The 26648-nt window shown below is 42.7% G+C and overlaps 1 protein-coding gene across 3 annotated transcripts; it reads left to right on the forward strand.

Annotated features, from left to right (window-relative positions):
- Positions 1–26610, forward strand: LOC311146797 (lysine-specific demethylase 4A-like). Of its 3 annotated transcripts, XM_084183387.1 has the most exons (23): positions 54–128; positions 881–1036; positions 1232–1407; positions 1760–1874; positions 2269–2462; positions 2694–2743; positions 2851–2954; positions 4709–4846; positions 6067–6290; positions 6429–6565; positions 7951–8630; positions 8857–8883; positions 8974–9097; positions 9205–9383; positions 9820–10045; positions 10973–11049; positions 14104–14159; positions 14738–14846; positions 17440–17628; positions 21434–21604; positions 22038–22157; positions 24675–24767; positions 25042–26610. In XM_084183387.1, exons 2-23 carry the CDS (start codon positions 896–898, stop codon positions 25180–25182), a joined length of 3471 nt encoding a protein of 1156 aa, XP_084039513.1. In that variant the 5' UTR covers positions 54–128; positions 881–895; the 3' UTR covers positions 25183–26610. The 3 variants fall into 3 exon arrangements, with proteins under 3 accessions (XP_084039511.1, XP_084039512.1, XP_084039513.1); XM_084183385.1 differs by having other exon boundaries at positions 1–128; positions 8857–9097; XM_084183386.1 differs by having other exon boundaries at positions 42–128; positions 895–1036; positions 8857–9097.
- Positions 26611–26648: the final 38 nt, after the last annotated feature.

Genomic DNA, 26648 nt, shown 5'->3' on the forward strand with positions numbered 1-26648 from the left:
AGCGTGCGCTTGCGTACTGGTAGTAATGGAGGACAAGTCCTCTTAGGGGTAAAATCGGAATTAAGAGCTATCGATATTAAGTCACCAACTGCGCAAGATTTATCGTCCGAAGCTATTTAATAGTGTTGGTAAGTTATCTTGTTTTAAAGGTGTAATTTGACGCCATATTTGTATTGTTTATCATGAATACGTCGTTGACAATGGCAATGGCTAGCTAGCAGACGTTAGCAATAAGATGGCTTGCTAGCTAGATATTTGCTAAATATTATTAACTAGCTGTCATGTAACTAGCTAGCTAGGTATCCATGAATCATGCAGACATTCAGTTAACAATAACTAGCTAGGTATTTAGTTAGCATACATTCTCATTTCTTATGGACGTGTTATTATTTAGCTTGTTTATGTTATGGCACGCATAACATTCGGCTAAAACATTTGCTAACTACAAGTTGATAGCTACTAGCTACTTATCTAAGATAGTTAGCTAACTAGCTACACTTCAGGGTAGGCCGAACAAACTTTAAATAGACGCTGCTCTTGACCAATCAGGTTGCTGCTTTTCTTTTGGTCGAAGGTGTGTCGCACGTTCAAAGGAGAAAATCAACTTCGACCAAACTGTTTCATCCTCTTGTTTACAAAGCTACTCTGTTATCTTATTTACAATCGACCAACAATTTGTAAACACGCTGTAGCCTAACAGTGAGGTCTCACTGGGTGTGTCCAAACAAACCTGTCACACTGTCCAGTCATGAACCAACATTCTGTCCCCCCCCCCTTGCACAGATGTCCTTTGTATTAGCTTCCTAACGCATCATCACTGTCTGTTGTTAAAATGTCACAATTCTTGTGATGTTGAAACCTGTTTAATTCTGATCCGAAGGGCCTTCTCTTTAGAATGGCGTCCGATTCGGGGCCCCAGACTCCTGGCTCTAAGGGGATCATGACCTTTCACCCCACTGCTGAGGAGTTCCAGAACTTCAGCCGCTACATCGCTTACGTGGAGTCCCAGGGAGCACACAAAGCCGGCTTGGCTAAAGTGAGCATGACACAACCCCTTCTGCCTTGTGAAGATTATTTTCTGATTTGCGTTACCAGGCCTCCAGTTAGGGAAAGCAGCTATGCACAGAAATAAACACATGATGAATACATGTGTTTATACAACTGACCCAAGTTTTTGCGAGTGAAATACTTTACTGTAACTTTGTGATACTAAAACTGACTGTTTTTACAGATCGTGCCACCAAAGGATTGGAAGCCCAGGAAGTCCTATGATGATATAGATGATCTGGTGATCCCGGCTCCCATCCAGCAGGTAGTTACGGGCCAGTCAGGCCTGTTCACCCAGTACAACATCCAGAAGAAGCCCATGACCGTCCGAGAGTTCCGCAAGACGGCCAACAGCGACAAGTGAGTCTGACTGCACCAAACCTGTAACAGCTGTAACAAAGTTGCATAACATATTACACAGTCTATGAATGAGCTATACTGTATCTTTCCTCTTGTATTGTGAATTGGTCTGTGATTGGGAAAAGTCACTCTGTGGACATGCTATTTGACTAAGGAAATTATACAGCGAACAAAGTTAATAACATGATTTTAAACAGGGGGTTTGTATGATTTGCTTTATGTTAGTAATTCATGTGTTTCTCAAGATCTCTTGGGATTTTGACAGGCTCTGGCTCACAGGCACTCATTTAAAAACTTTGTCATTTCTAATCAGCTGTACTGATTGACCCTGTTTCATTCCCCCCCATCATAGGTTCTGCAGTCCTCACTACGCCGACTTTGAGGAGCTGGAGAGGAAGTACTGGAAGAACGTGACCTTTAACTCGCCCATCTATGGTGCAGATGTGAACGGAACACTCTATGACCCTGTGAGTCATTACCAATCCCCCCAGGGGTGTGTTTTACTATTATATGGTGTTTTAAATGTTGACATGTTTTTAATGTTCCTGGTTATAAGGATGTTGGCTGATGAGAGTGGTGGTTGTCCCACTGGCTATCATAAGGTGAATGCACCAATTTGTAAGTCGCTCTGGATAAGAGCGTCTGCTAAATTACGTAAATGTAATGTATTTTGTGGTTGTGTAGACGGACGGTTTTGTAGATTACTTGTAAGTGTTTCTCTCAGAATCATGTGTTGCACCCACAATTTAAATTCACAACCAATCTAGAAGGCTGCAGTGGTTTTGTTTCACTGCAGCGCTGCTGATGATGAAGATAACCATCTCCAGCGACGATAGTTACACTATATATCTTTCTCTCCAGGATGTGACGGATTGGAACATCGGCAAACTGAACACCATCCTGGACACGGTGGAGCATGAGAATGGCATCACCATCGAGGGGGTGAACACACCCTACCTGTACTTTGGCATGTGGAAGACCACTTTCGCCTGGCACACCGAGGACATGGACCTCTACAGCATCAACTACCTACACTTTGGAGCGCCAAAGTCCTGGTAAGTAACAACACTATTAGTCACATACTGGTAATAGGTGTACTGGTGGCTGTGTGTATAAGAGGCAAGTTATTAAGCATCAACATACTGATGATGGTTATGTAAGAGTAGTTTGAGGACTCGTTGTCACATTCGAAAACGACACTCACCAAGTGAAAGAAATGGCAACAATTTTAACGTCAGTGTTATAACGTCAGAGAACTGATGATTGCCGTTCTGATATCCTCACAGGTACTGTGTTCCTCCAGAACAGGGAAAAAGAATGGAGCGCTTGGCTCAAGGTGAGATGGATGATAATGTGTGTGACATGTTTTGCCATATTAGAAAACAACAACTGCTTTTTAACTAGCTTTAATCCAACACACTGTTTTCTGACGTTTCTTTTCAGGGTTTTTCCCTGGTAGCCACCAAAATTGCGAAGCCTTCTTGAGGCACAAGATGACCCTCATCTCGCCCTCCATATTAAGGAAATATGGCATTCCATTTGAAAAGGTAAGCCCTCAGCATAGTGATGATTTACAACTTTTTTAACTGCATTTATTGTATACTACCTTAAGACCATGTGTGATTTTATCAACTTATGCTGATCACTTACAGTGGGGAAAAAAAGTATTTAGTCAGCCACCAATTGTGCAAGTTCTCCCACTTAAAAAGATGAGAGGCCTGTAATTTTCATCGTACACGTCAACTATGACAGACAGATTGAGATTTTTTTTCCACAAAATCACATTGTAGGATTTTTAATGAATTTATTTGCAAATTATGGTGGAAAATAAGTATTTGGTCACCTACAAACAAGCAAGATTTCTGGCTCTCACAGACCTGTAACTTCTTCTTTAAGAGGCTCCTCTGTCCTCCACTCGTTACCTGTATTAATGGCACCTGTTTGAACTTGTTATCAGTATAAAAGACACCTGTCCACAACCTCAAACAGTCACACTCCAAACTCCACTATGGCCAAGACCAAAGAGCTGTCAAAGGACACCAGAAACAAAATTGTAGACCAGCACCAGGCTGGGAAGACTGAATATGCAATAGGTAAGCAGCTTGGTTTGAAGAAATCAACTGTGGGAGCAATTATTAGGAAATGGAAGACATACAAGACCACTGATAATCTCCCTCGATCTGGGGCTCCACGCAAGATCTCACCCCGTGGGGTCAAAATGATCACAAGAACAGTGAGCAAAAATCCCAGAACCACACGGGGGGACCTAGTGAATGACCTGCAGAGAGCTGGGACCAAAGTAACAAAGCCTACCATCAGTAACACACTACGCCGCCAGGGACTCAAATCCTGCAGTGCCAGACATGTCCCCCTGCTTAAGCCAGTACATGTCCAGGCCCGTCTGAAGTTTGCTAGAGTGCATTTGGATGATCCAGAAGAGGATTGGGAGAATGTCATATGGTCAGATGAAACCAAAATAGAACTTTTTGGTAAAAACTCAACTCGTCGTGTTTGGAGGACAAAGAATGCTGAGTTGCATCCAAAGAACACCATACCTACTGTGAAGCATGGGGGTGGAAACATCATGCTTTGGGGCTGTTTTTCTGCAAAGGGACCAGGACGACTGATCCGTGTAAAGGAAAGAATGAATGCGGCCATGTATCGTGAGATTTTGAGTGAAAACCTCCTTCCATCAGCAAGGGCATTGAAGATGAAACGTGGCTGGGTCTTTCAGCATGACAATGATCCCAAACACACCGCCCGGGCAACGAAGGAGTGGCTTCGTAAGAAGCATTTCAAGGTCCTGGAGTGGCCTAACCAGTCTCCAGATCTCAACCCCATAGAAAATCTTTGGAGGGAGTTGAAAGTCTGTGTTGCCCAGCGACAGCCCCAAAACATCACTGCTCTAGAGGAGATCTGCATGGAGGAATGGGCCAAAATACCAGCAACAGTGTGTGAAAACCTTGTGAAGACTTACAGAAAACATTTGACCTGTGTCATTGCCAACAAAGGGTATATAACAAAGTATTGAGAAACTTTTGTTATTGACCAAATACTTATTTTCCACCATAATTTGCAAATAAATTCATTAAAAATCCTACAATGTGATTTTCTGGATTTTTTTTTTCTCATTTTGTCTGTCATAGTTGACGTGTACCTATGATGAAACTTACAGGCCTCTCTCATCTTTTTAAGTGGGAGAACTTGCACAATTGGTGGCTGACTAAATACTTTTTTCCCCCACTGTATATAAAGCATTATACAGTGTACAGTATATTGTTTCTTCCTGTCTGTGTTCCAGATCACTCAGGAGCCTGGTGAGTTCATGGTGACATTTCCCTATAGCTACCACGCCGGGTTCAACCATGGCTTCAACTGTGCTGAGTCCACCAACTTTGCCACAGAAAGATGGATTGAGTATGGAAAGCAAGCCATGCTGGTAAGGAAGAGTTTCATTTTCTTTAAGTGCTCCTCGTTTAAACCAAGAACATTGGGGATGTGAATCAGTTAGCTGCCGAAAATACATTTGACCGGTCATGCTTATCGGTCTATAGGTTCATTTGCATAATTTAGTGGAATTAAATTGCCGCGTGTGTATTTTTCATTAGTCGTCATGTATCTTATCAGGAGGAATATCCTATCACCTGTCAGACAGCGCGAGCAGCTCCTCAAAAAGCTGGTACTGGAGTGAAACGTGCTTTTATAAGCCCAGTCATTGCGCAACCAAGAACAATTTTAAATGCAATCACGTGTTAAAAACTGTTTTGATGGCCATGATTAAAAATAGCTACTATTTTTTTTTCTTCTTCTGAATCTTAATTCGTAATCAAAGCGCACCTCTGAATTGCCATTTAAGTGCATAGGCTATAGTCAACGGTAGGCAGGGTATCAGCGCGTCACACACTACTTTGCAATGTGAGCTTGAGGCAGTATAATTGTTTGAAACCTGAACGTTTTACTTTACTTCAAATAATGAGGCATGTCTTACCTTGCTTCAAAGTAGACTAGCCAAATAAAGACTTCCTCATGCCAATAACAAGCGTTTCTCTCCTGTTCTATCGGTTTTCATATCAACTTTCTTTCGTTGTCCAGAAGCCAAAGGCACAATCCTAGTCATATTGGCAACCCATCCTAGTTGTTGCTATTAGATTCCCCAGCTTTCTAAGTTTCTAACAGAGATTTTCATCTCTGCCACATATGGAACCGATTGCATTAGGTGTTTAGAACAGTGTTTTCCCGTGAATTGCATTTTGGCAAATGTTTGAAAATGACGTTTTATTAGCTGCTTCATTACAGCAGTTGCATGTTCAATAAAAGGCTATAGCCCTTTGACTGTAAAATGATGGGCTTGCTACTGTTGCATGTTTCCATTTAAGATATATATTTAAAAAATGTCTGTTCCTTGTATGTATGTATGTATGTATGTATGTATGCGTAATATTTTCTGTTGGTAACATCATTTTACTGTTTGGGGAAAAATGTAACCTTTTATTGACCGATTTTTAATGAGGGTCGGCAGAAAGAATGAAACTGGGAAAAGACTATACTTTTTTATTAATGCTGTCTCGTATAGCTCTCTATTAGACTGACCTTAGTTTATTTACCTCTGGGGGCAGTAGTGCATCCCTAGAACTTATACTCCCTACCTCTTGCCTCCAGTGTACATGCAGGAAGGACATGGTGAAGATCTCCATGGATCTGTTCGTGAAGAAGTACCAGCCGGACCGCTACGAGCAGTGGCTGGCGGGGCGGGACACAGGCCCCATCGACCACTCACGGCCCACCCCAGAGGCCAAGGAGTTCCTGGGGGAGGAGCTGGGGATGGACTGCATCTCACAGGAGCCCTATGGAGAGGAGCTCAACACCAAGGGGGAAAGAAAGAGGTCAGAAGAGATGTTAATTTGAATGTTGGTAGAGCGTGCTATAGAGCAGATTGAACAGTATATATGGATGGAAATTCCCATTTTTTAAATGCTTGACATGAAAAATGATTCCAACTTTAATGTTTTATGGCCCACCAGCCCAACACCGAGGATAGGGACCAAGAGGCACCGGGTGTGTCTGGATGTACCTGACAAGGTGGTCCCTAAAGATGAAGAGGAGGCCAGACTAGGCCTCACCACTCAGGGCACGGGAGGAGAGGACTGCACAGATACAGGTAACCTCACTGACAGTTAGGCTGTGTCTTCCTACCTTATTTTCACTATTTAAAACCTATACAATTACACGCAAAATCAACACAGAGGATGCATGGGATGATACATTTGTAAAATTAGGGGGTAACACAAAATAATGTTAGACGGACACTTGTGACTGGATTTAATGCTGGAATCCGCATTAGGGGAAACCGAGCCACTGTTTGTGCCCCAGCACATTTGTTATTGTTTTTGTTTTGTTTATGAAACGAAGGAGAGGAGCGTCCAGCATCGTGGTACATTTTATTTTTTGCAATACATACTCTGCTGTTCTATTGCGCGTGCAATGTTGTCCAAAGGCAAAAACTGTGTTCTTTATAATATAAATAATATGCCAATTAGCAGACGCTTTTATCCAAAGCAACTTACAGTCATGTGTGCATAAATTTTTACGAATGGGTGGTCCCGGGGATCGAACCCACTACCCTGGCGTTACAAGCGCCATGCTCTACCAATTTGAAGTAATTTCTTTGTTGTCGTAATATCGCAAACTGGCATGGTGGATTCCAGCTTTCAGCTCCAGTCTCTTTGGAGATGTGGGTTCAAATCCAACCACAGCCAACAAATGTCAAGTGGTTTGAATACAGGCCACTTGTCAAATCAAAGTTTATTGGTTGCGTTCACAGTTAAGCAGGTGTTGCAGCAAAATGCTTATGTTACTAGCTCCTAACAATGCAGTAAAAACTACACAATTCTATTGTAGTAAATGGGTATAGATCTTCTGCCTGGCTGCCCAGACCCAGACTCCTTGCTCCAAGCAAACGCTATGCCATGCCCCCAGATGTTAGTTTCAGTGGAGGCTGGTGGGAGGAGCTATAGGAGGACAGGCTCATTGTAATGGCTGGAATGGTATAAATAGAACGGAGTCCAACATGTGGTTTCTATATGTTTGATACTGTTCCATTTATTCCATTCCAGCAATTACAATGAGACCATAGTCCTATAGCTCCTCCCACCAGCCTCCACTGGTTAGTTTCTTCTCCACAATGAGTTTGGATCTGCGAACACATTCGGGGCCGTCTGATTAGTCCATAAACCGATTGGTTGGCCAGAGCCAGAACACACGTGGGTAAAGCGGCATTTTGAAAATGTGTCATTGGTTTTGATACTCTGATTGGTTAGACTATCCAATCGCTGATATCTTTTTGTACAACACCCCTCCTCACCACAAATTACTTCACTGATTGCAGTATCATACTAAAGCATGTAGCGAACGACAGTGCAGCGGAATAATTTAGTGTGAGTCGTCAGGATAATAGATCTGCATCACTAATCCACAATGAGACTCAGTGGATATTTGGAAATGCTATCCCCATTGCTTCTCCTGATACAAATGTTTGTATTTCAGACACACCAGCGAAGGTCACCTTGAGGGAACTGCCTAATGTAAAGACAGACCCTACGAAGGGCAACAGCAGCACAAGCCCTGCTCCACAAAAAGTCACAATCTCCTCCACCAGCAATCACGCAGCGACCGTTTTTGCTCAACCCCAGTCGCACAGAAACAGCCACCTCCCAGTAGGGGCTCCCCCGGCCAGGACCGGTCCTTCCGCTCAGCCTGTCCGAAAGCTGGGGGTGGCCAGCCTGCTCTTCCACAAGACCCAGAGCCCCAAGGAGGCCCTGCAGGTCCACAGCTACGCCCGCGAGAACCAGCAGCCCATTCACCACACCCAGCTCCACGTGCACAGTTACGCCAGGGAGCACCTGCCAAGGCACCTCCAAAACCACCTTCAACTCAAGGCCCATCCCCAGCTCCAAGTCAAAGCCGAGCAGCAGGAGTCCCAGGTCCCATCCACCAAAGATGAGCAGATCCAGGCCAAAGCACAGAGTCCAAGTAAGGGAGAACAGGTTGAAACCAAGGCCCAGATCCAAGGCCTCGATAAGTGGCAGCAGCAGCCAGGCGAGGCCCAGGCTTGGGAGGGGAGGTCCGAAGCCAAGGCCCCTAGTAGCCTGGAGCCTATCCAGACCCAAGCACACACCAGGACAACCAAGGGGGCTGAGGCAGAGGTCAGGAGGGACAGGCGGAAGGTTTGTTTACCCTCTTTCCTGATGCTGTCTTTAGAAGTTATTCATGTTTGGTTATGGTTTTGTAGTGTAGTTTGTGATAATAGTTTAGACTGATATTAGAGGTGAATATGTTAGAGGAAAATGTGAAATTGATGTTTTCACACTTGCCATACAAAAACGGCTTTAGATGTGGAAACAACACGAGCCAGCTGATGGTCACTCATCCTCTTCCTGTCTCTTTCCCCAGCAATGTCTTTCCCCCGTACAGGCTGAGGTAACTTTAATCAAGCAGACAAACTTAAGTTTAAGTAAGCCGATGATTTTACATCCAAGTAAACTGACTAACTTAAGTCCAAATAAGCAGACAAACTCAAGTCCAAGTAAGCAGACGGACTGCAAGAGCGTGAAGAGCAAACCACATCCTCTCCTCCGCAAGCTGCCCAAACAGCACCCACTCCTCAGCTCCAGTGAAAACCATGGTGATAATGGTATGTACCTGGTTGTAGTGGGTTATAACAGTATCCCAACAGTATCTATCTCTTTCTCCTCTCTCCTAACCTCCTTCGTTACTCTCTCTCCCCCCTCTATCTTGTAGATGAGCTGTATGTGGATATGGAGGATGAACCAGAGGAGAGGGAGGAGTGGGCCAAGCCCCTGGCCCAGCTGTGGCAGAGCCGACCCGACAACCCCCAGGCGGAGAGATCGTACAACCAGCGCATGGGCCTGCAGGCCCCCTACTGCTCCATCTGCCTGCTCTTCCACACATACGACCAGGTAGAGTGGAGAGGTCCTTGGTCTTTGCCTTATACAGTAGCTGTTGTTCATGGGCCATTAATCCAGCTATTAATGGACCATTTATCCAGCTATTAATGGACCCTTAATCCAGCTGTTAATGGGCCCTTAATCAAGCTATTAATGGGCCCTTAATTCAGCTGTTAATGGGCACTCTATCCAGCTGTTAATGGGCTCTTTATCCAGGTCTTTGAGGGCTATAAAAGTTGTATTGATTTGTAGGATGGAAAAACAAAACAAAAAATTGAGATGGAAAACAGTTTTTTACTTTGAATTATCTATTTGTTTTTATGTACCTTCTAAAGACATTTAGGCAACAGAAAAGCAATTCAGCCACCAAGCCAGCTGTGCACAATAGTAGTCATAGAAATGACAATTTGACCTTTGCTAATACGTGTCCCTCCTCCCTCCTCTCCAGTCTCTCCAGTCTAGCGGCAACCCCAGCTCCACTCTAAAAGGCCGGCGCGGGGGCAGACAGAGGTCCAAGCCCCTGATCCCGGAGATGTGTTTCAGCACCACCAATGACAAGACGAACAACAGCAGCAGCGATAGCGGCGAGGGCCAACTCTCCACCCCTCACCTGGAGGAGGACGGTACCAGCCTGCTGGTCAGCTGCTCCCAGTGCTGCGTCCGCGTCCACGCCAGTGAGTAACTACAGTTACATTCACAATCACCATGTTTGAAGCCTGTTCGATAGTTCATGTGTTTCATTTGTAATTGAATGTAGTACTCTAGATTTCAATTAATATTAGTTCATTCACACCAGTTGTTAGACAGCACGTTTCCATTGATAATCAATAATATGCTGTTGCTGAAATCCAGTTAATTCACATCAGCAGTCTGTTTAACACCAATGTTTAGAGCAGGTGTGTCAAACATGGCCTGTGGTTTAAGTAAAACATTTTATTTGTATATTTTAGAAGAAAAAAAAAATTCAATCAACATTGAAATGACTAACACCAAATTGAAACTAGTGTAGAAATAATGGACCTGCGTAACAGGACAAATATAAGCAGCCCCCCCAAATGATATTATTATAATTATATTATAATTATTATTATTACATTTATTCTCTTGACTCTGTCCAGCTTGCTAACAGTCATTAAAACTAAAGCTAGACAGTCTGGGAGCATCAGAAATTCCAAAGCAATTGATGGAGGACTATTCTTTGCTAATTATAACGGCAAGGAAATATAATCCATTTTAAGTGCGGTGAAGACTGAATGTGGCCCGCGGAGCAAAATGAGTTTGACACCCATGGTTTAGAGGACTGTGCATGTGTTTAATGTGTTCCATATGTTTAATGTAATCAATGATATGCTCTCAAGGAATACCAGTTCATTGCAGAGTTCAGCATTGACAATCAATCACCAGCGTTCCAAAATATCCATTCTCATTCATTAACAATGATTTACTGCAATGATGTGCACTTTAATCAATTGATTTGTATGACAAATAAATGCTAAGTGCCTGTGGAACTTCTCATTCACGTCAGTGCCTTTAAGTCACCTCTGTCAATAGAAAATGGCCTCTAATGTTTTCCATGTCCGTGTTTTCTTCGTATCCCTCAGGTTGCTATGGAGTGTCTGTTGACCAAGTGTCAGACGATTGGATGTGTGCCCGCTGTGAGGCCAACGCTTTGACTGAGGTCAGTAATGCAATCAAGTACAACTGAAACCATATCACTACAGAAGCTTATCAACACTACATGATCTTAGTCCTACTTCACACACATACTAGCACCATACTGACAATGGAGTGGGATAGGATCATGTTGTAACTCATGCATTCAAACCCTTCAGAGATTCTAGAACTAAGCTTATTGAAGGAAGAAGGCTGACAACAAGAAAGGATAGCATACAGTGCCTTCAGAAAGTATTCACACCCCTTGCATTTTTCCACATTTTGTTACTGCCTGAATATAAAATGGATTAAATTGAGTTTTTTTTTTGTCACTGGCCTACACATAAATGTATATTTCTCCCTTAATGTCAAATTGGAATTATGTTTTTTGAAAGTTTTACAAATTAATTAAAAATGAAAAGCTGAAATGTCTTGCATTAATAAGTATTCAACACCTTTGTTTTTTTCAAGCCTAAATAAGCTCAGGAGTAAAAATGTGCTTATATCACAATAAGTTGCATGGACTCACTCTGTGCAATAATAGTGTTTAACATGATTTTTGAATGACTACCTCATCTCTGTACTCTACACACACAATTATCTGTAAGGTCCCGCAGTCGAGCAGTGAATTTCCAACACAGATTCAACCACAAAGACCAGGGACGTTTTCCAATGCCTCACAAAGAAGGGCACCTATTGGTAGATGGGTAAACATATATAAAAAGCAGGTATTGAATATCCCTTTGAGCATAGTGAAGTTAGACTTTGGATGGTGTATTAATACACCCAGTCTCTACATAGATACAGGCGCCCTTCCTAACTCAGTTGCCGGATAATTTTTTTAAATTCCAAAACATGCATCCAGTTTGCAACAAGGCACTGAAGTAATACTGGGAAAAAAATTTTGCAAAGCAATTCACTTTTTGCCCTGAATACAAAGTGTTACATTTGGGGCAAATCCAATACAACACATTACTGAGTACAACTTAGAGTGGCTGCATCATGTTATGGGTATGCTTGTAATCGTTAAGGACTGGGGAGTTTTTCAGGATAAAAAAGAAACGGGATGGAGCTAAGCACAGGCAAAATCCTAGAGGAAAACCTGGATCAGTCTGCTTTCCACCAAACACTAAGAGATTAATTCACCTTTTCAGCAGGACAATAACCTAAAACACACGGCCAAATTTACACTGGAGTTGCTTACCAAGAAGACCGTGAATGTTCCTGAGTGGCCAAGTTACTTTTGACTTCAATCTGCTTGAAGACCTGAAAATGATCAACAACCAATTTGACAGAGCGCTTCGAGATTTACCCAGAAAGACTCACAGCTGTAATCACTGCCAAAGGTGATTCTATCATGTATTGACTCAGGTGCTTGAATACTTACGTAATCTCCACCCGGCACAGCCAGAAGAGGACTGGCCACCCCTCATAGCCTGGTTCCTCTCTAGGTTTCTTCCTAGGTTTTGGCCTTTCTAGGGAGTTTTTCCTAGCCACCGTGCTTCTACACCTGCATTACTAGCTGTTTGGGGTTTTAGGCTGGGTTTCTGTACAGCACTTCGAGATATTAGCTGATGTACGAAGGGCTATATAAAATAAAATTGATTGATTGATTGATTGATCAAGATATTAGTGTTTTATTTCTCATACATTTTTTACAAACGTTACAATTTTTCTTCCACTTTGACATTACAGAGTATTTTGTGTAGATCGTTGACAAAAAATGACAATCCATTTCAATGCCACTTTGTAACACAACAAAATGTGAAAAAAGTCAAGGGGTGTGAATACTTTCGGAAGGCACCGTAGAGCCATACATAGAGATATCTGGATGTTAACCCTAGAATTAAGCCTTGAAGAAAGTAGAGCATTCATGTTAAAAAAACAATACACTTCTGAATGTAGAATCAATATAGTCAGAAAATAAACAGGGTTAGAATGACTGTAGCTAGCGCCTTCTCCAGTTATTTCTCAATAAGGTTATGATATTTGGCACTTGACTCCGTTTTCCCTCTGGGATGACATGTGAACAGAAGCCAGAGTTTAATTGCACAACATAATACCAAATCGTTACATAATTCCTTTGCTGAGCACCACAACAGAGGATAGTGCAAGTCCTATCCTGTACTGAGTCTTACACGCCAAGTCATGAATCATATTTTGGACGCGTAATTCTTGATTAATGGACTATTAGTGAAATTAATTTCTGCCTCAGAATACGCGTACTTGTCAAGCCGTGGAATATGTATTTTTTGGATGAAGTCCCAACTTGTTATAACCAAGTTTAACCGCTAGGTGGCAGTGTTGTCTAAGGGAGAAGTCATGAACATTCCTGCTTTTAACTCTCTGTGGTAGCCAGTGTGTTTGAGCAAAGCCAGGAGCAGAATCTCTGATCTATATCACTTCAGTAATTATTTGGGATGCAAGGTGATTTGTAGATCAGTGATTCTGGGCAGTCCAACTAAGTCCATTTTAAAACATGCACAACGACAGAAGGTATTGACGTAGCTCTTACTTGTGGACATGTACATGTCTGGCTTAACCCCTCCAGTCACTGATTGACCAGAGTTAGCTTAATGTCCTAGGTCCACAAAAGTTATACATTACAAGATACTGGAAAACCCACTGCCAGGCAGCCCAGAGAGGAATGGAAATCGCAGTACTCTGGCCAGCTTTGACACAGACAATGTGGAGAAATGTTTCAAATGAAAAAATAGAACATTCAGGTAATGACTTGAAAGAATTTAAGTCGGTTAGTATTTGGTATTTTATTAGGATCCCCATTAGCTGTTGTGAAAGCAGCAACTACTCTTCCTGGGGTCCACACAAAACATGAAACATGACACACAGAACATTAATAAACAAAAACAGCTCAAGGATGGAACTACATCATTTATTAACTCACTGGCACCAAGTGGCAAGAACTGGGTATGTTTTTAATGATTCCCAATTAAATAAAATACTATGTAATTACCATTTTACTATGTAATTTACTATATAAATACCACTTAAAGGACTATAACATTAAGTGTATCCAAAATGCTACTGGGGATGATCTGTGTGTCTTGCTCTCCCTCAGGACTGCTGCCTGTGTTCACTGCGAGGGGGAGCTCTACAGAGAGCCAACAACGACAAGTGAGTATAGTACAGCGATTTGAGGAGCTACCCATTTAATGGGGGCCTCTAGATCTAAGCTAAATATATTTTGTTACACCGACGCTACAACCACTCTAGTCTGGTATTTGGTATTTTATTAGGATCCCCAGTCTGTAGCCAGTGGTCACACTTTACTCTCCCCACTGAATCTAGGACAGCTCAGTAAATGTAAAAGGCAGGGAATGCCTGTAGACCAAGCTAGCCTTATCCTATGTCTAGTCAAGTATCTGTTTCTGTAATGGCTTGTGACAGTGAGGAGCCTGTGCTAGTGTACAGTAAGATGTTTGATATTATGAGGAAGATGTCCTATATAGTATTACAATATATCATAAAAACTATTTTTGTCTAGGCTACATGTGATGCAAACATTTTTGTATATAAACAAAATAATAGCCTACCCTTAAAAAATATATAGTTTTTGTGCATATTGTTAGTTATAAATAACGTAATTATGTGTGTGTGCACAGTGGAAACTGTGTGAAGGCAGTGTGGAAACACAGTGGAAACTTTCCCCTGCTGTGTTTAGTGTGCTGATCTGTTTCCTGTGACACACACAGGTGGGTGCATGTGCTGTGTGCACTCGTGGTCCTGGAGGCGCGCTTCGTGAACATCACCGACCGCAGTCCCGTGGACCTCAGTTACATCCCTCTGGCCAGGTTCCAGCTGGTGAGCTACAGTTCCTAAATGGTCACAGTCAGGACCACAACAGCACCACAACACTACTTCTACGCAGGGCCTAAAATTAACACCTGCCAAATGCGGGTAGATTTTGGCATTGGTGGGTAAGATGTCTATTTCCCCAGCCACGTTGGCAGGTGGTCTGGGCTCCACAGGGTGAGCATTTCACTCGCATTTGGGAATACAAATAGTAAAGAATGATCACATTTATATTAAAATAAATGCTGCATTAGCTGTTTTCAAAGTATTTCTGCCATTTTGTTTCATAGCTGGTATATTTTATTGCACAAAGTCAAAGAACTACGAATCCTATATAGGCTATTACACCTCGCGCTGCAATGCTGGGGGCTGTGCGCACGTGAAGAGCTGAGTGAAACATTCATTTTTAGAAGTGCTGCACATAGGCATAACAATCTACTGAAGTGAGACTTTGTCCTTGTGTTTCTTGGCTATTTACATTGTTTTGTTCACAATCTAGGTAGTTTTTCTATGTTTGAGTTTCATTTGCTAGGGAAGACAATGCATCTACTAGTCATATACAATCTCACAGGCACAAACATGACTGGAGTCACGTTACCACAGTAACATCTGGCCCTTAAAGGGGCAGGTGAACATTTGTCTCATCTATGATATTTTGGTTAAAAAACAGGTCACATTTTTTTTATTAAACAATATACCACATTAATTCTTACTAGTAATACATTTTATTGTTTTAGAAACATTACAAAGCATGCTCATCCGTTTTTGTCTGTTGTGTTGGTTTAATTTTAGCAGAAAATATATATATTTTGGCTGGTAAACAATCTGAGTGGCTGGTAGATGTTTTAATCTACCTGCCACTGGCTGGTGGACCAAAACGTTATTTTAGGCCCTGCTTCTATGTATCGACTTCCTGTCATTTCATTTTCATGTTTGAGTCATTTAAGTGGTTTTCTCAACTGTTTAGAGATGCAGAATTCAAGTTCGCTATAGACTTTTCTCATCTGAGCTTATGACTGTTTTCCATATGATGGGTATTGTACACTTGGTTCCATTTTTCATACAAATATTTGCCTATACTGGCGCCATTTAGTAATATTTTTATTTTATTAGGATCCCTATTAGCTACTGTTAAAGCAGCAGCTACTTTTCCTGGGGTACACATGAAACATAAAACATGACATAATACAGGACATTAATAGACGAGTACATCAGAAGGACAGAACTACATACATTTAAAATAAGAATACACACATTCATACGTTTATTCCTTAACATTCCATGCACCATATACTCGTAATAATCATCAATGTTAATGGCTAAACTGCAGCCATTCAGGTTTTCTCATACATTCTCTACTGCTTTCTCTAAGCCAGCTCTGATAGCCTGATCCCACAGACACCAGTGTTCTGTAAACACCAGAGAAGAATCACATCAGGAAGTCACACACTGTTTAACAAGGTCTGTGTCCTTGGTCCTTCAGTCTGACATCAATACTGTGTATAATCATGTGGCGATCCACCGAGGTCGTTGACTCCTGCTCAGTTCCCCTGACGTGAACAGAGCCACATATCACACATACGATCAGAAATAGCCGGCTCATTTATACAGTTTCACTATCCTGCTAATATGAAACAAACAAAACAGTGTGTCATATGGGCCTTCACCTGAGTCCTTCACCCCCTGCTCATATGAAATGAGCCAAATAGGCCTATCAAACAGAGTTTCCTCCAGCTAAGGCTTCCCCTCAGCAACCATGAACAGTGCCTCATATGGAGCTTCACATTTTACATTTACGTCATTTAGCAGACGCTCTTATCCAGAGCGACTTACAGTTAGTGCATACATTATTCTTTTTTTATTTTTCATACTGGCCCCCCGTGGGAATCGAACCCACTACCCTGGCGTTGCAAACGCCATGCTCTACCAACTGAGCTACCTCCCTGCCGGCCATTCCCTCCCCTACCCTGGACGACGCTGGGCCAATTGTGCGCCGCCCCATTGGTCTCCCGGTTGCGGCTAGCTACAGCAGAGCCTGGATTCGAACCAGGATCTCTAGTGGCACAGCTAGCACTGCGATGCAGTGCCTTAGACCACTGCGCCACTCTGGAGACCAAGGGTCTATGTTGGTGGGTCAGTCTGTTTTCATGGCTGTCACTTCTTACTCTGACCCAGACCAATTCTGTGATTGCTTTGTTTGTCCATTTTGGTCTACAGTGAGGAAGTCGACTCTATGTATTTATTGGAGTCATATTCTAAACTGAACTGGGAACAACAGAAAATGTGGCATCTGGGAGCTTGAAACGGTGAAAAGGGAACGTTGTAATTTCCTCCATGCCCTCGTCTCCTTCCCCCTCCCCTCTGTTTCTTTCCCTCGCTTTTCCCCAACCTCCCTCTCTTCCTACTCCTCCCACTGGTGCTCCTCCTCTTCTTCCTCGCCCTCCCTCCTTACTCTCATCTCCCCCTCTTCCCTGTTACTGCCTCTTCCCTCCTACCTTTTCACCTCCTTTTCACCTCCCCCTCTCTCCTCCCCCTCTCTCCTCTCTCTCTCCTCCCCCTCTCCTCTCTCTCTTCTCCACCTTCTCTTCTTCACCCCCTACAGAAGTGTTTCTACTGTAAGCGGCGGGTGAAGAAGGATGTTGGCTGCTGTGTTCAGTGTTCCCATGGCCGCTGCACCACTGCCTTCCACCCCACCTGTGCCCAGGCGGCCGGCCAGCTCATGCAGCCCGACGACTGGCCCTTCATCGTCCACGTCACCTGCTACAGGCACAAGTCACCCGTCCTGCCAGAGGTAGCTTCTACGGGGGGTAAACTTGGTTCAGGGAAGCATTGCATCACATGTTTGTATAAGGTTATATAAGTGTTTTCTGACGCTTTTTGTCCCAAAGAGCAACTATTATCATAGAAATAACTGCTGCACATAGGTTTACCTCTGCATATTACATTTCTTGGCATTTGTTATTGCCGACACCATCAATTGGTTAATAGATGTTATTATTTGAATAGCAGACATTACCTGTATCTTAGTTGTCAGGTTGGAAGCCAGTTTGACGCCAGACTAGGCGAAAAAGGTCAAATCATGCTTCCTTAATAAAATGTTGAGCAACAACAACAGAAACGACAAAACCAGAGACCCTGTGGCCATATAGGAACATGGCTTCCCATCCCCTAGAGTGAGAACTGGCAAGCCCAAGCAGGTACAGATAATTCGTCATGCAACATGATGAAAGATCACTGTGAGTCTTGGTCCTGATTCCTGTTGTGAGCAATGTGTCAGCGAGTCAGAACATCAATGACATACTCACCTGGTGTAGAGTTACTGTTGTGGGTTAGCCTGTCAGTTAGATTCGATTTCTTGGGTTTGTATACAGTCATGTAGCCTTGGCCAGTGTTTACCAACTCCAGTCTGCGAGTACCCCCAACAGCACACATTTTTATTGTAGTGTTGGCATCTGGCTATCTGATAGTGATGGCGTCTGGCAGTGTTGGTGTCTGACTGTCTGGCAGTGTTGGTGTCTGGCAGTGTTGGTGTCTGGCAGTGTTGGTGTCTGGCAGTGTTGGTGTCTGGCAGTGTTGGCGTCTGGCAGTGTTGGCGTCTGACTGTCTGGCAGTGTTGGCGTCTGACTGTCTGGCAGTGTTGGCGTCTGGCAGTGTTGGTGTCTGACTGTCTGGCAGTGTTGGTGTCTGACTGTCTGGCAGTGTTGGTGTCTGACTGTCTGGCAGTGTTGGCGTCTGGCAGTGTTGGCGTCTGACTGTCTGGCAGTGTTGGCGTCTGGCAGTGTTGGCGTCTGACTGTCTGGCAGTGTTGGCGTCTGGCAGTGTTGGTGTCTGACTGTCTGGCAGTGTTGGCGTCTGACTGTCTGGCAGTGTTGGCTTCTGACTGTCTGGCAGTGTTGGCGTCTGGCAGTGTTGGCGTCTGACTGTCTGGCAGTGTTGGCGTCTGACTGTAAGTCGCTTTGGGTAAAACTATCTGCTAAAAAGCATATATTATTATTCAACTAATCATCAGGCCCTCAATGAGTTGTTGAATCAGGTGAGTTTGTCTGGGGCTATAACAAAAATGTGTACTGTTGAGGAACTGGAGGACTGGAGTTGGAGACACTGGTTTAGGCCATTGGTTGAATAATCTACAGCACGTGTCAAAACTCATTCCACGGAGGGCCGAGTGTCAATGAGTTTGACACCCCTGATCTATAGCCATTCTTCTCTACACTGTATTCAACTGGATTTATACCCTCTGGGGCAATACGAAAGGCAAGTCAGGTTACAAATACCAATCCTACACATATAACATAGTATAAAGACAACACATTCTGATTCCCATACATTATACAGACATCACAATGAGTGTATATGTGTACTGTATAAAAAGCTGTATCTATAAACGATTGCATGTTCTAGACGGTTTATGTTTATTTTATACTAATACTCCCATAATTGGAGACGGTTGGAACAGAGCGAAGAGCAACACTTCTGCTCTGATGTAGTCAGTCAGTCTGTCTGCAGCAGGCTGCACACTATTTCCTCTAACGGGCCGCAGGGGCTCTCTGGCTTTTGTCGAAGCTCAGTGCTTTAATTAGCTAGTTGGGGAGGGGAAATGTATTTTATAGTTGAACAGAAGACATGCGTGCGGAGACAGAACTAATCTTCAGTGAAATGCAAATGAATGTTCTCTGAATGTTGTTTTTTTCTTCACCGATAGCGTATGCATTGTCTAGATTTAAATACCTCGGCTGAATTAACTTCAAAATAAGCTGTTGGATGTCACACGTGACCAGAACAATTCACCACTACTTAAATAGCTTTTATGAATCCACCTTAGTTTGCATTTATTTCCTCTTACCAAATGTAATGTATTATTCAATTGAAAATATACTCTGTGTTATCTTTATGGTCATCTGTTTATGGTGCTTTATCGAGTGGTATAATAATTGTAGGCTAACGCTTTAATCACCCAGCATAATAAGGGGGCATGCAAGATTTTAGTTCTAAACTGAGTTAACCGAGGGCTTATGCATTGTCTGGTTTTTAATACTTTAGCTGAGTTAACTTTAAAAGCATATTTATATATAGATATATAATACAGTACCAGTCAAAGGTTTGGACACACCTACTCATTCAAGGGTTTTTCTTTATTTTTACTATTTTCTACACTGTAGAATAATAGTGAAGACATCAAAACTATGAAATAACACATATGGAATCATGTAGTAACTAAATAAGTTTTAAACAAATCAAAATAGCCACCCTTTGCCTTGATGACAGCTTTGCACACTCTTGGCATTCTCTCAATCAGCTTCACCTGAGTTCCCACATGCTGAGCACTTGTTGGCTCCTTTTTCTTCACTCTGCGGTCCGACTCATCCCAAACCATCTCAATTGGGTTGAGGTCGGGGGATTGTGGAGGCCAGGTCATCTTATGCAGCACTCCATCACTCTCCTTCTTGATAAAATAGCTATTACACAGCCTGGAGGTGTGTTGGGTCATTGTCCTGTTGAAAAACAAATGATAGTCCCACTAAGCCCAAACCAGATGGGATGGCGTATCGCTGTAGAATGCTGTGGTAGCCATGCTGGTTAAGTGTGCCTTGAATTCTAAATAAATCACAGACCGTGTCACCAGCAAAGCACCATCACACCACCTCCTCCATGCTTTACGGTGGGAACTACACATGCGGAGATCATCCGTTCACCCACACCGCGTCTCACAAAGACACGGTGGTTTGAACCAAAAATCTCAAATTTGGACTCCAGACCAAAGGACACCTTTCCACCGGTCTAATGTCCGTTGCTTGTGTTTCTTGGCCCAAGCAGGTCTCTTCTTCTTATTGGTGTCCGTTAGTAGTGGTTTCTTTGCAGCAATTCGACCATGAAGGCCTGATTCTCACACAGTCCCCTCTGAACAGTTGATGTTGAGATGTGTCTGTGACTTGAACTCAGTGAAGCATTTATTTGGGCTGCAATTTCTGAGGCTGGTAACTCTAATGAACTTATCCTCTGCAGCAGAGGTAACTCTGGGTCTTCCATTCCTGTGGCAGTCCTCATGAGAGCCAGTTAAATAATAGTGCTTGATGGTTTTTGCGAATGCAATTGAAGAAACATTAAAAGTTCTTGAAATGTTCCATATTGACTGACCTTTGACTGTTCTTGCCATAATATGGACTTGGTCTTTTACCAAATAGGGCTATCAACTGTATACCCCCCCCACACCTTGTCACAACACAACTGATTGGCTCAAACGTATTCAGAAGGAAAGAAATTCCACAAATTAACTTTTAACAAGGCACACCTGTTAATAGAAATGCATTCCAGGTACCTCATGAAGCTGGTTGAGAGAATGCCAAGAGTGTGCAAAGCTGTCAATATTACATTTTATTTATCTAAATGTATGGCTCTTAAAAGGAGAAGTTGTTAGATGTTAACAAAGGAGTAGCTTTTACAGGTCCACATTCCTCCACATTCCTTCGCTTTTACGGGTCCATATTATTTTTCACGTTGTCTTGTCTTTATGGTCATCCATTTACAGTGATGTATGGCGTGTTAGATTTTTGACCTCTTACCTCCTAGCGTTTGGTTTTTGACCTCTTACCTCCTAGCGCAATAAGGCGGCCATGCGAGAGCTGGAGGTGGGCCAGCAGGTTATCTGTAAGCAGAAAAATGGCCGCTACTACCAGTGTGAGGTGCTGGAGCTGACCACCGCCACCTTCTACGAGGTTGTCTTCCACGACGGTTCCTACAGTGACAACCTCTTCCCTGAGCACATCGAGGTGAGTAAACTTATACCTGTATCGTTGGATGCATGTGACAGCCACAAGTCCTGAAGTTCTATCTTGGGGGGGGGGGGGGGGGGGTGAGAAACAGCAGAAGACACATCTATGTTGATTGCTGTAACAAATGGATAATACAGTTGAATTGTGTTGACAGTTTTGCCTGAAACATTTCCTTTCTAAATGTTGTATTACAATGAGGAGCCTTAATGCAGCAGTGTCAATAGATCAGTCTGCTTTTATAAGTGCAAACCGTGGCCTACAGTGGTATGGCAAAAGCAGTGGTAGTATTGATCATAGAAATTGACCAATCCTAAAAAGTGAAAATCAATCCAGTCGTGCTGTGGGCTATATTGACTGGCTTTAATGGTCCTGGTGTATTTAACTGTGGTTCACTGACCTATGATGGCTCTTGTCTACGGTTTGGTTTCAGAACCGGGACTGCGTCAAGCTGGGCCCGCCAGCAGTGGGCGACATGGTGCAGGTGCGCTGGACGGACAATCTGCTGTATGGGGCCAAGTTTGTCGCATCGCACTCCATCCCCATGTACCAGGTAATAGGGACCACATTAACTTCCTCAATTCAACCACATTCAGGCTGTGCGCCATTGTTAGGCGCGGGTTGACTCATAACCTGCGGTTATATCAGCGGGGCGGGCGAGTGTAGAATCATGAAATATTGGATGGATGAAGGGTGGGTGGCGGACAGGGTGAATAAAAATAAATTGTAAAAAAATCCATGTGTATATAATTCTTGTGCAATTCATATCTATAGGCTACATTGAGGTTTTTCTTTCATTCTTTTTATCTGGCATTAGTGTGTACGTTTCAGGGCCTAACTGTACATGCGCCAAATAGGCTACACAAATGTTTTTGTTTCAGCTACTCTGTTAAGATGTCACGGGATCTGGCAGTCTAACTTAGGAGGGTTTGATCACATATAAAAAAATAAGGTGCAAAATTAAGGTTTTATTTACAAGTGCACTCCAGTGAAAATAGTGCAGGTGAATATTTACAAAAGTGGCTCGGAATTAGTCCAGAAATGACGTTCTGGTTCCTATTGCAGTCAACAAAAGACAAAAAGGACAAAATGTCAAAATAGAGAACAATAGCACGCAGTAGCAACCAAACGGCTACCAAAGGCAAAACGCATTTAAGCCTATAACAGGCCAAGAAAACTCATATAACTAAGAATTTGTTTAGAGAACTTAGCAACACATGTTACCTTAACAGCAGCTTACATACCCACAATAGCCAAGCACACCCAGTTGGAGAGAAACCATACCAATGCGCACTTTAAGCGGATATATGGATAGATCATCATTATAGACACTAAAAGGAAATCAAATAGACAGACATTTGCATTTGATACATTTTAGTCATTTAGCAGATGCTCTTATCCAGAGTGACACAGGAGGAATTAAGGTTATTAAGGGACTTGTTCAGTCGACCTGTCCAAATTCACATAGAAATGTGACTTATAGATCTTTCATTCCCATTGAAAAAAGTCTAAGAAGTGGTAGATATGTTCTATGTGTGCTATTTCTATGCTTCCCATTCTGACGTTTCGTTTTTTGAGTCTTTTACTTTAGGTTTTGTACACCTGCTTCAGCTGAAAGTACAATATTTTTGATTATGGAAAATATATTTCTCTGTGGTTTAGATGGTACAATGATTCTCTACACAATGACTGTTTGTTTTACATTTTAGTCATTTAGCAGACGCTCTTATCCGGAGCGACTTACAGTTAGTTAGTGCATACAATTGTTTAGTTTTTTCATACTGGCCCCTGTGGGAATCGAACCCACAACCCTGGCGTTGCAAGCGCCATGCTCTACCAACTGAGCTACAGGGGACGGGTTTTGTCACATAAACTAAAATTAGGCGACCTATTAGAATTTTAGCAACCAGGGAATGGAGGTTACTGGTTAAGTTACTGGTTAAGCAATACAATGGATCATTGTCAGAATATAGTATGAATCCCAAACGGGACTAACTAATGCAATGACAGATTGCGTGAAATACAGAGAGGTGTGGCGTGCGAGCACTGGTAACACTGCACTCCCTACACCGACGGAGCTCTCAAACCAATGGAGGAGCAATTTCTTATCAGTGCACCTATTACAATGAGTGAAACTCGTACATTTTTATTTTATAAACAAAGAAATGTGTTCCCTCTAATGGCACAAACGAATGGTGCACTCGTAAGTTTAATGCAACTGCAGTAATGCAGTTAATAGAAATGGAAATGTTTGTAGGCTACTTGGTGCACATGGGGAATGTAGTAGAATGGTGGTTCGACGTGATGAGAGAGCATTAGAGCTTGCATCGTCACTGTTCAATAGGCCTTAATATCCAATGAATAAACAAATGGCCTAAACGTTGAAGAAAAACGTAAATGTTTAATAAATGTTCAAGAGAAAAAGGGGGAACTGTACAGAGCATTTTTTATATTTGTGGGTTGGGGTCTGGTGTAGGCGTCACTTTTAGTCTGCGGTTGCGGACCACTAGCATGCCAACCAGGTTCAGGCTGCGCTCTTACCACATTCAGCCCACACTAACAGATTCAGGGGGTTGACGTTTACAGAGAAATCATGGGTGGGTTTTGGTAATTGGGTTAGCAAGGACAACTGTTCTGAAAACACATCAAAGAATCATGTGGTCCTCCACGGTTTCAAGAGAAACTGTGGGTGGGATTGTGTAATTGGTTTAGCAAGTACAACTGTTCTGAAAACGCATCAATCATGTGGTCCTCCACTGTACTGATTTGCTTGTTTTTTTCTTTCATGTAAAATATTTTTCCTTCTTGCTACTCTTTTCACATACTAGTTAACATATGTGACATACATTTCATACCGCTTTATACACTTTGTTCCATGTGACCAGGAAAACCCCAGGCCCTAAGTATGGTGCTTTTAAAGGGATAGTTCACTTTTTACTTCCGTAGGGTGTTTTTGATATAAGGTGACTGAGGTACTTTGTTAAGTAACGTTGAATGGAAGCCTGTTTCTGCGTGACTTGTCATTGTTTCGCCGCGCTGACGTCCTCATTGTTTTTTTGTGTGGACTCAGATGGAGTTTGAGGACGGGTCGTTGCTGTCTGCTAAGAGGGAAGATGTCTACAGTCTAGACGAGGAGCTGCCCAAACGAGTCAAGTCCCGAATGGTGAGACGCGTCTCTACCAATGTTCCTTAATCCAAACTGATTTATATGAGATTAGGTGATATGAAATGAAATCATGCATCATTTCTATTTAATTTTTTAAGAATATTGGATTCGGTCCATGTTTATAATGCCAATCTATGTAAATGTATTTCTTCAATTCTAGCTATGTAAATGTATTTCTTCCATTTATAATACTATGTTAATAGGGCTTACTTAACTCATAGATAACTGGACGCTAATTTACTCATGGCCTGTCTCTCTCTCGCTCCTTCAGTCCAAGGCGTCAGACATGCGCTTCGACGGGATCTTCACAGAGAAGGAGGTCAAGCAGGGCTCCAAGAGACAGCGAGTCATCAACTCCCGTTACAGAGAGGACTACATCGAGCCTCTCATATACAGAGCTATGATGGAGTAACCCTCCTCCTCTACTTACTTATGAACTCACCACACACCCAGAGATGGGGGCATCTCCGGGGCACCCACAGCCTGGACAAGTGGCTCCAACCCTGGGTACTATTAGGAACAAACTCCCTCTCTGGGTGTGGAAGGCTTCCATGCCCCTGGGGCATTTTTTAAAACCACGGCTGGGACTTTAGGGGAGTTTCGGTTCTTTATGAAACCCCCCTTCTTATTTCTGTGAATGGTTGCTTCCTCCTCCTTCACTGTCCATTTTAGACGATAGGAACCATCAATGAGTTAAGGTGGAATAGGAACATGCCCAGGAAACTGGGCATTTCAGTTCTGCATTATGTCATACTCTCATCTGACAACTTGCTGAGCCGGCATTCTAACCTTGAGCTTTACCCATCCAAAAGCATTAATTTGACATTTTTACATAACAAACATGAAAGATGAAAAATGGTATTTCACAATGCAGGCCATAATTCAATACGATTTTAAATAACATGCTGTTAACTGATTATTACAACAAATCTGAAGTGCTTTATAAACTTAGCAATACATACATTTTACGGACTTCATATTATCTCCAATAGGAATGTGCAGGTTTGATTTAGTCTACTGTGACCATGGGAGGATGATGGACGTCAGCAGTGTTTTCTTATTGGGTTCAGTTTAGCTTTACAACTTTGAAACCTTTTGGATTTATTGCATTTAATTTATGTCTGTTGTGCAAGTTTGAGAACACAACTGTTTGTTACCACAGCTCACTGCGCTTACAATCTCTGAAAATCCCCAAGATGTATTTATATTTGTTATGTGGATAGGTGTTTGGGCGCACATTGGTTCTCATTTCTTGAAAAGTTGTTAATATTTTTGTTTTATTGCCATCCCATGTTGTATTGGTAGTGTGTGTATGCCAAGGTGGGTCAAGTTACTTGTTTCGCTAAAATGCACTTAACTACTCCCCCCCCCCCCCCCCTGTTAGGTGGCTGTTAAGTCCAGGTACATTATTTATATCTGAACGTTCCAAAACGTTGCGTCCTGCTGAACGCGTCCCTGGTCAGTTACAGCCTAGGTGTAGACCAGTTGGTGTGTGGCCTTATCACAACCAATGATGCAACAACGTCAGAATGGTTTGTTTAAAATATATTTTCATATCATTAGATGACTGTTTATCCTTCTCATGCTTTGTCGACATTCCTTGTTGTTGACATGAATCGTTCGTGTTTGGATAGTGTTGTATATGTAGCTCATTTTTAAGTATCTCAGGAGGACTCACACACACCCTTACCACCTCTTGACCCACACCTCTCAAGTTTTGTTGCCATGGCTACTGTTTGAAGCGCATGGAGTCATTTGGTATGTGAGTGGGAAACATCAACTCTGTGCATTACATTTGTAAACATCAACTGTTGCAGTAAAGACCGGACTGAGAAAGAGAGCTATTTTTCACGTCTCTTGTTTGCTGTCCCCTGCTAT

Source organism: Coregonus lavaretus (assembly GCF_964263955.1).
Source record: "Coregonus lavaretus genome assembly, chromosome: 19".
NCBI lineage: Eukaryota > Metazoa > Chordata > Actinopteri > Salmoniformes > Salmonidae > Coregonus > Coregonus lavaretus.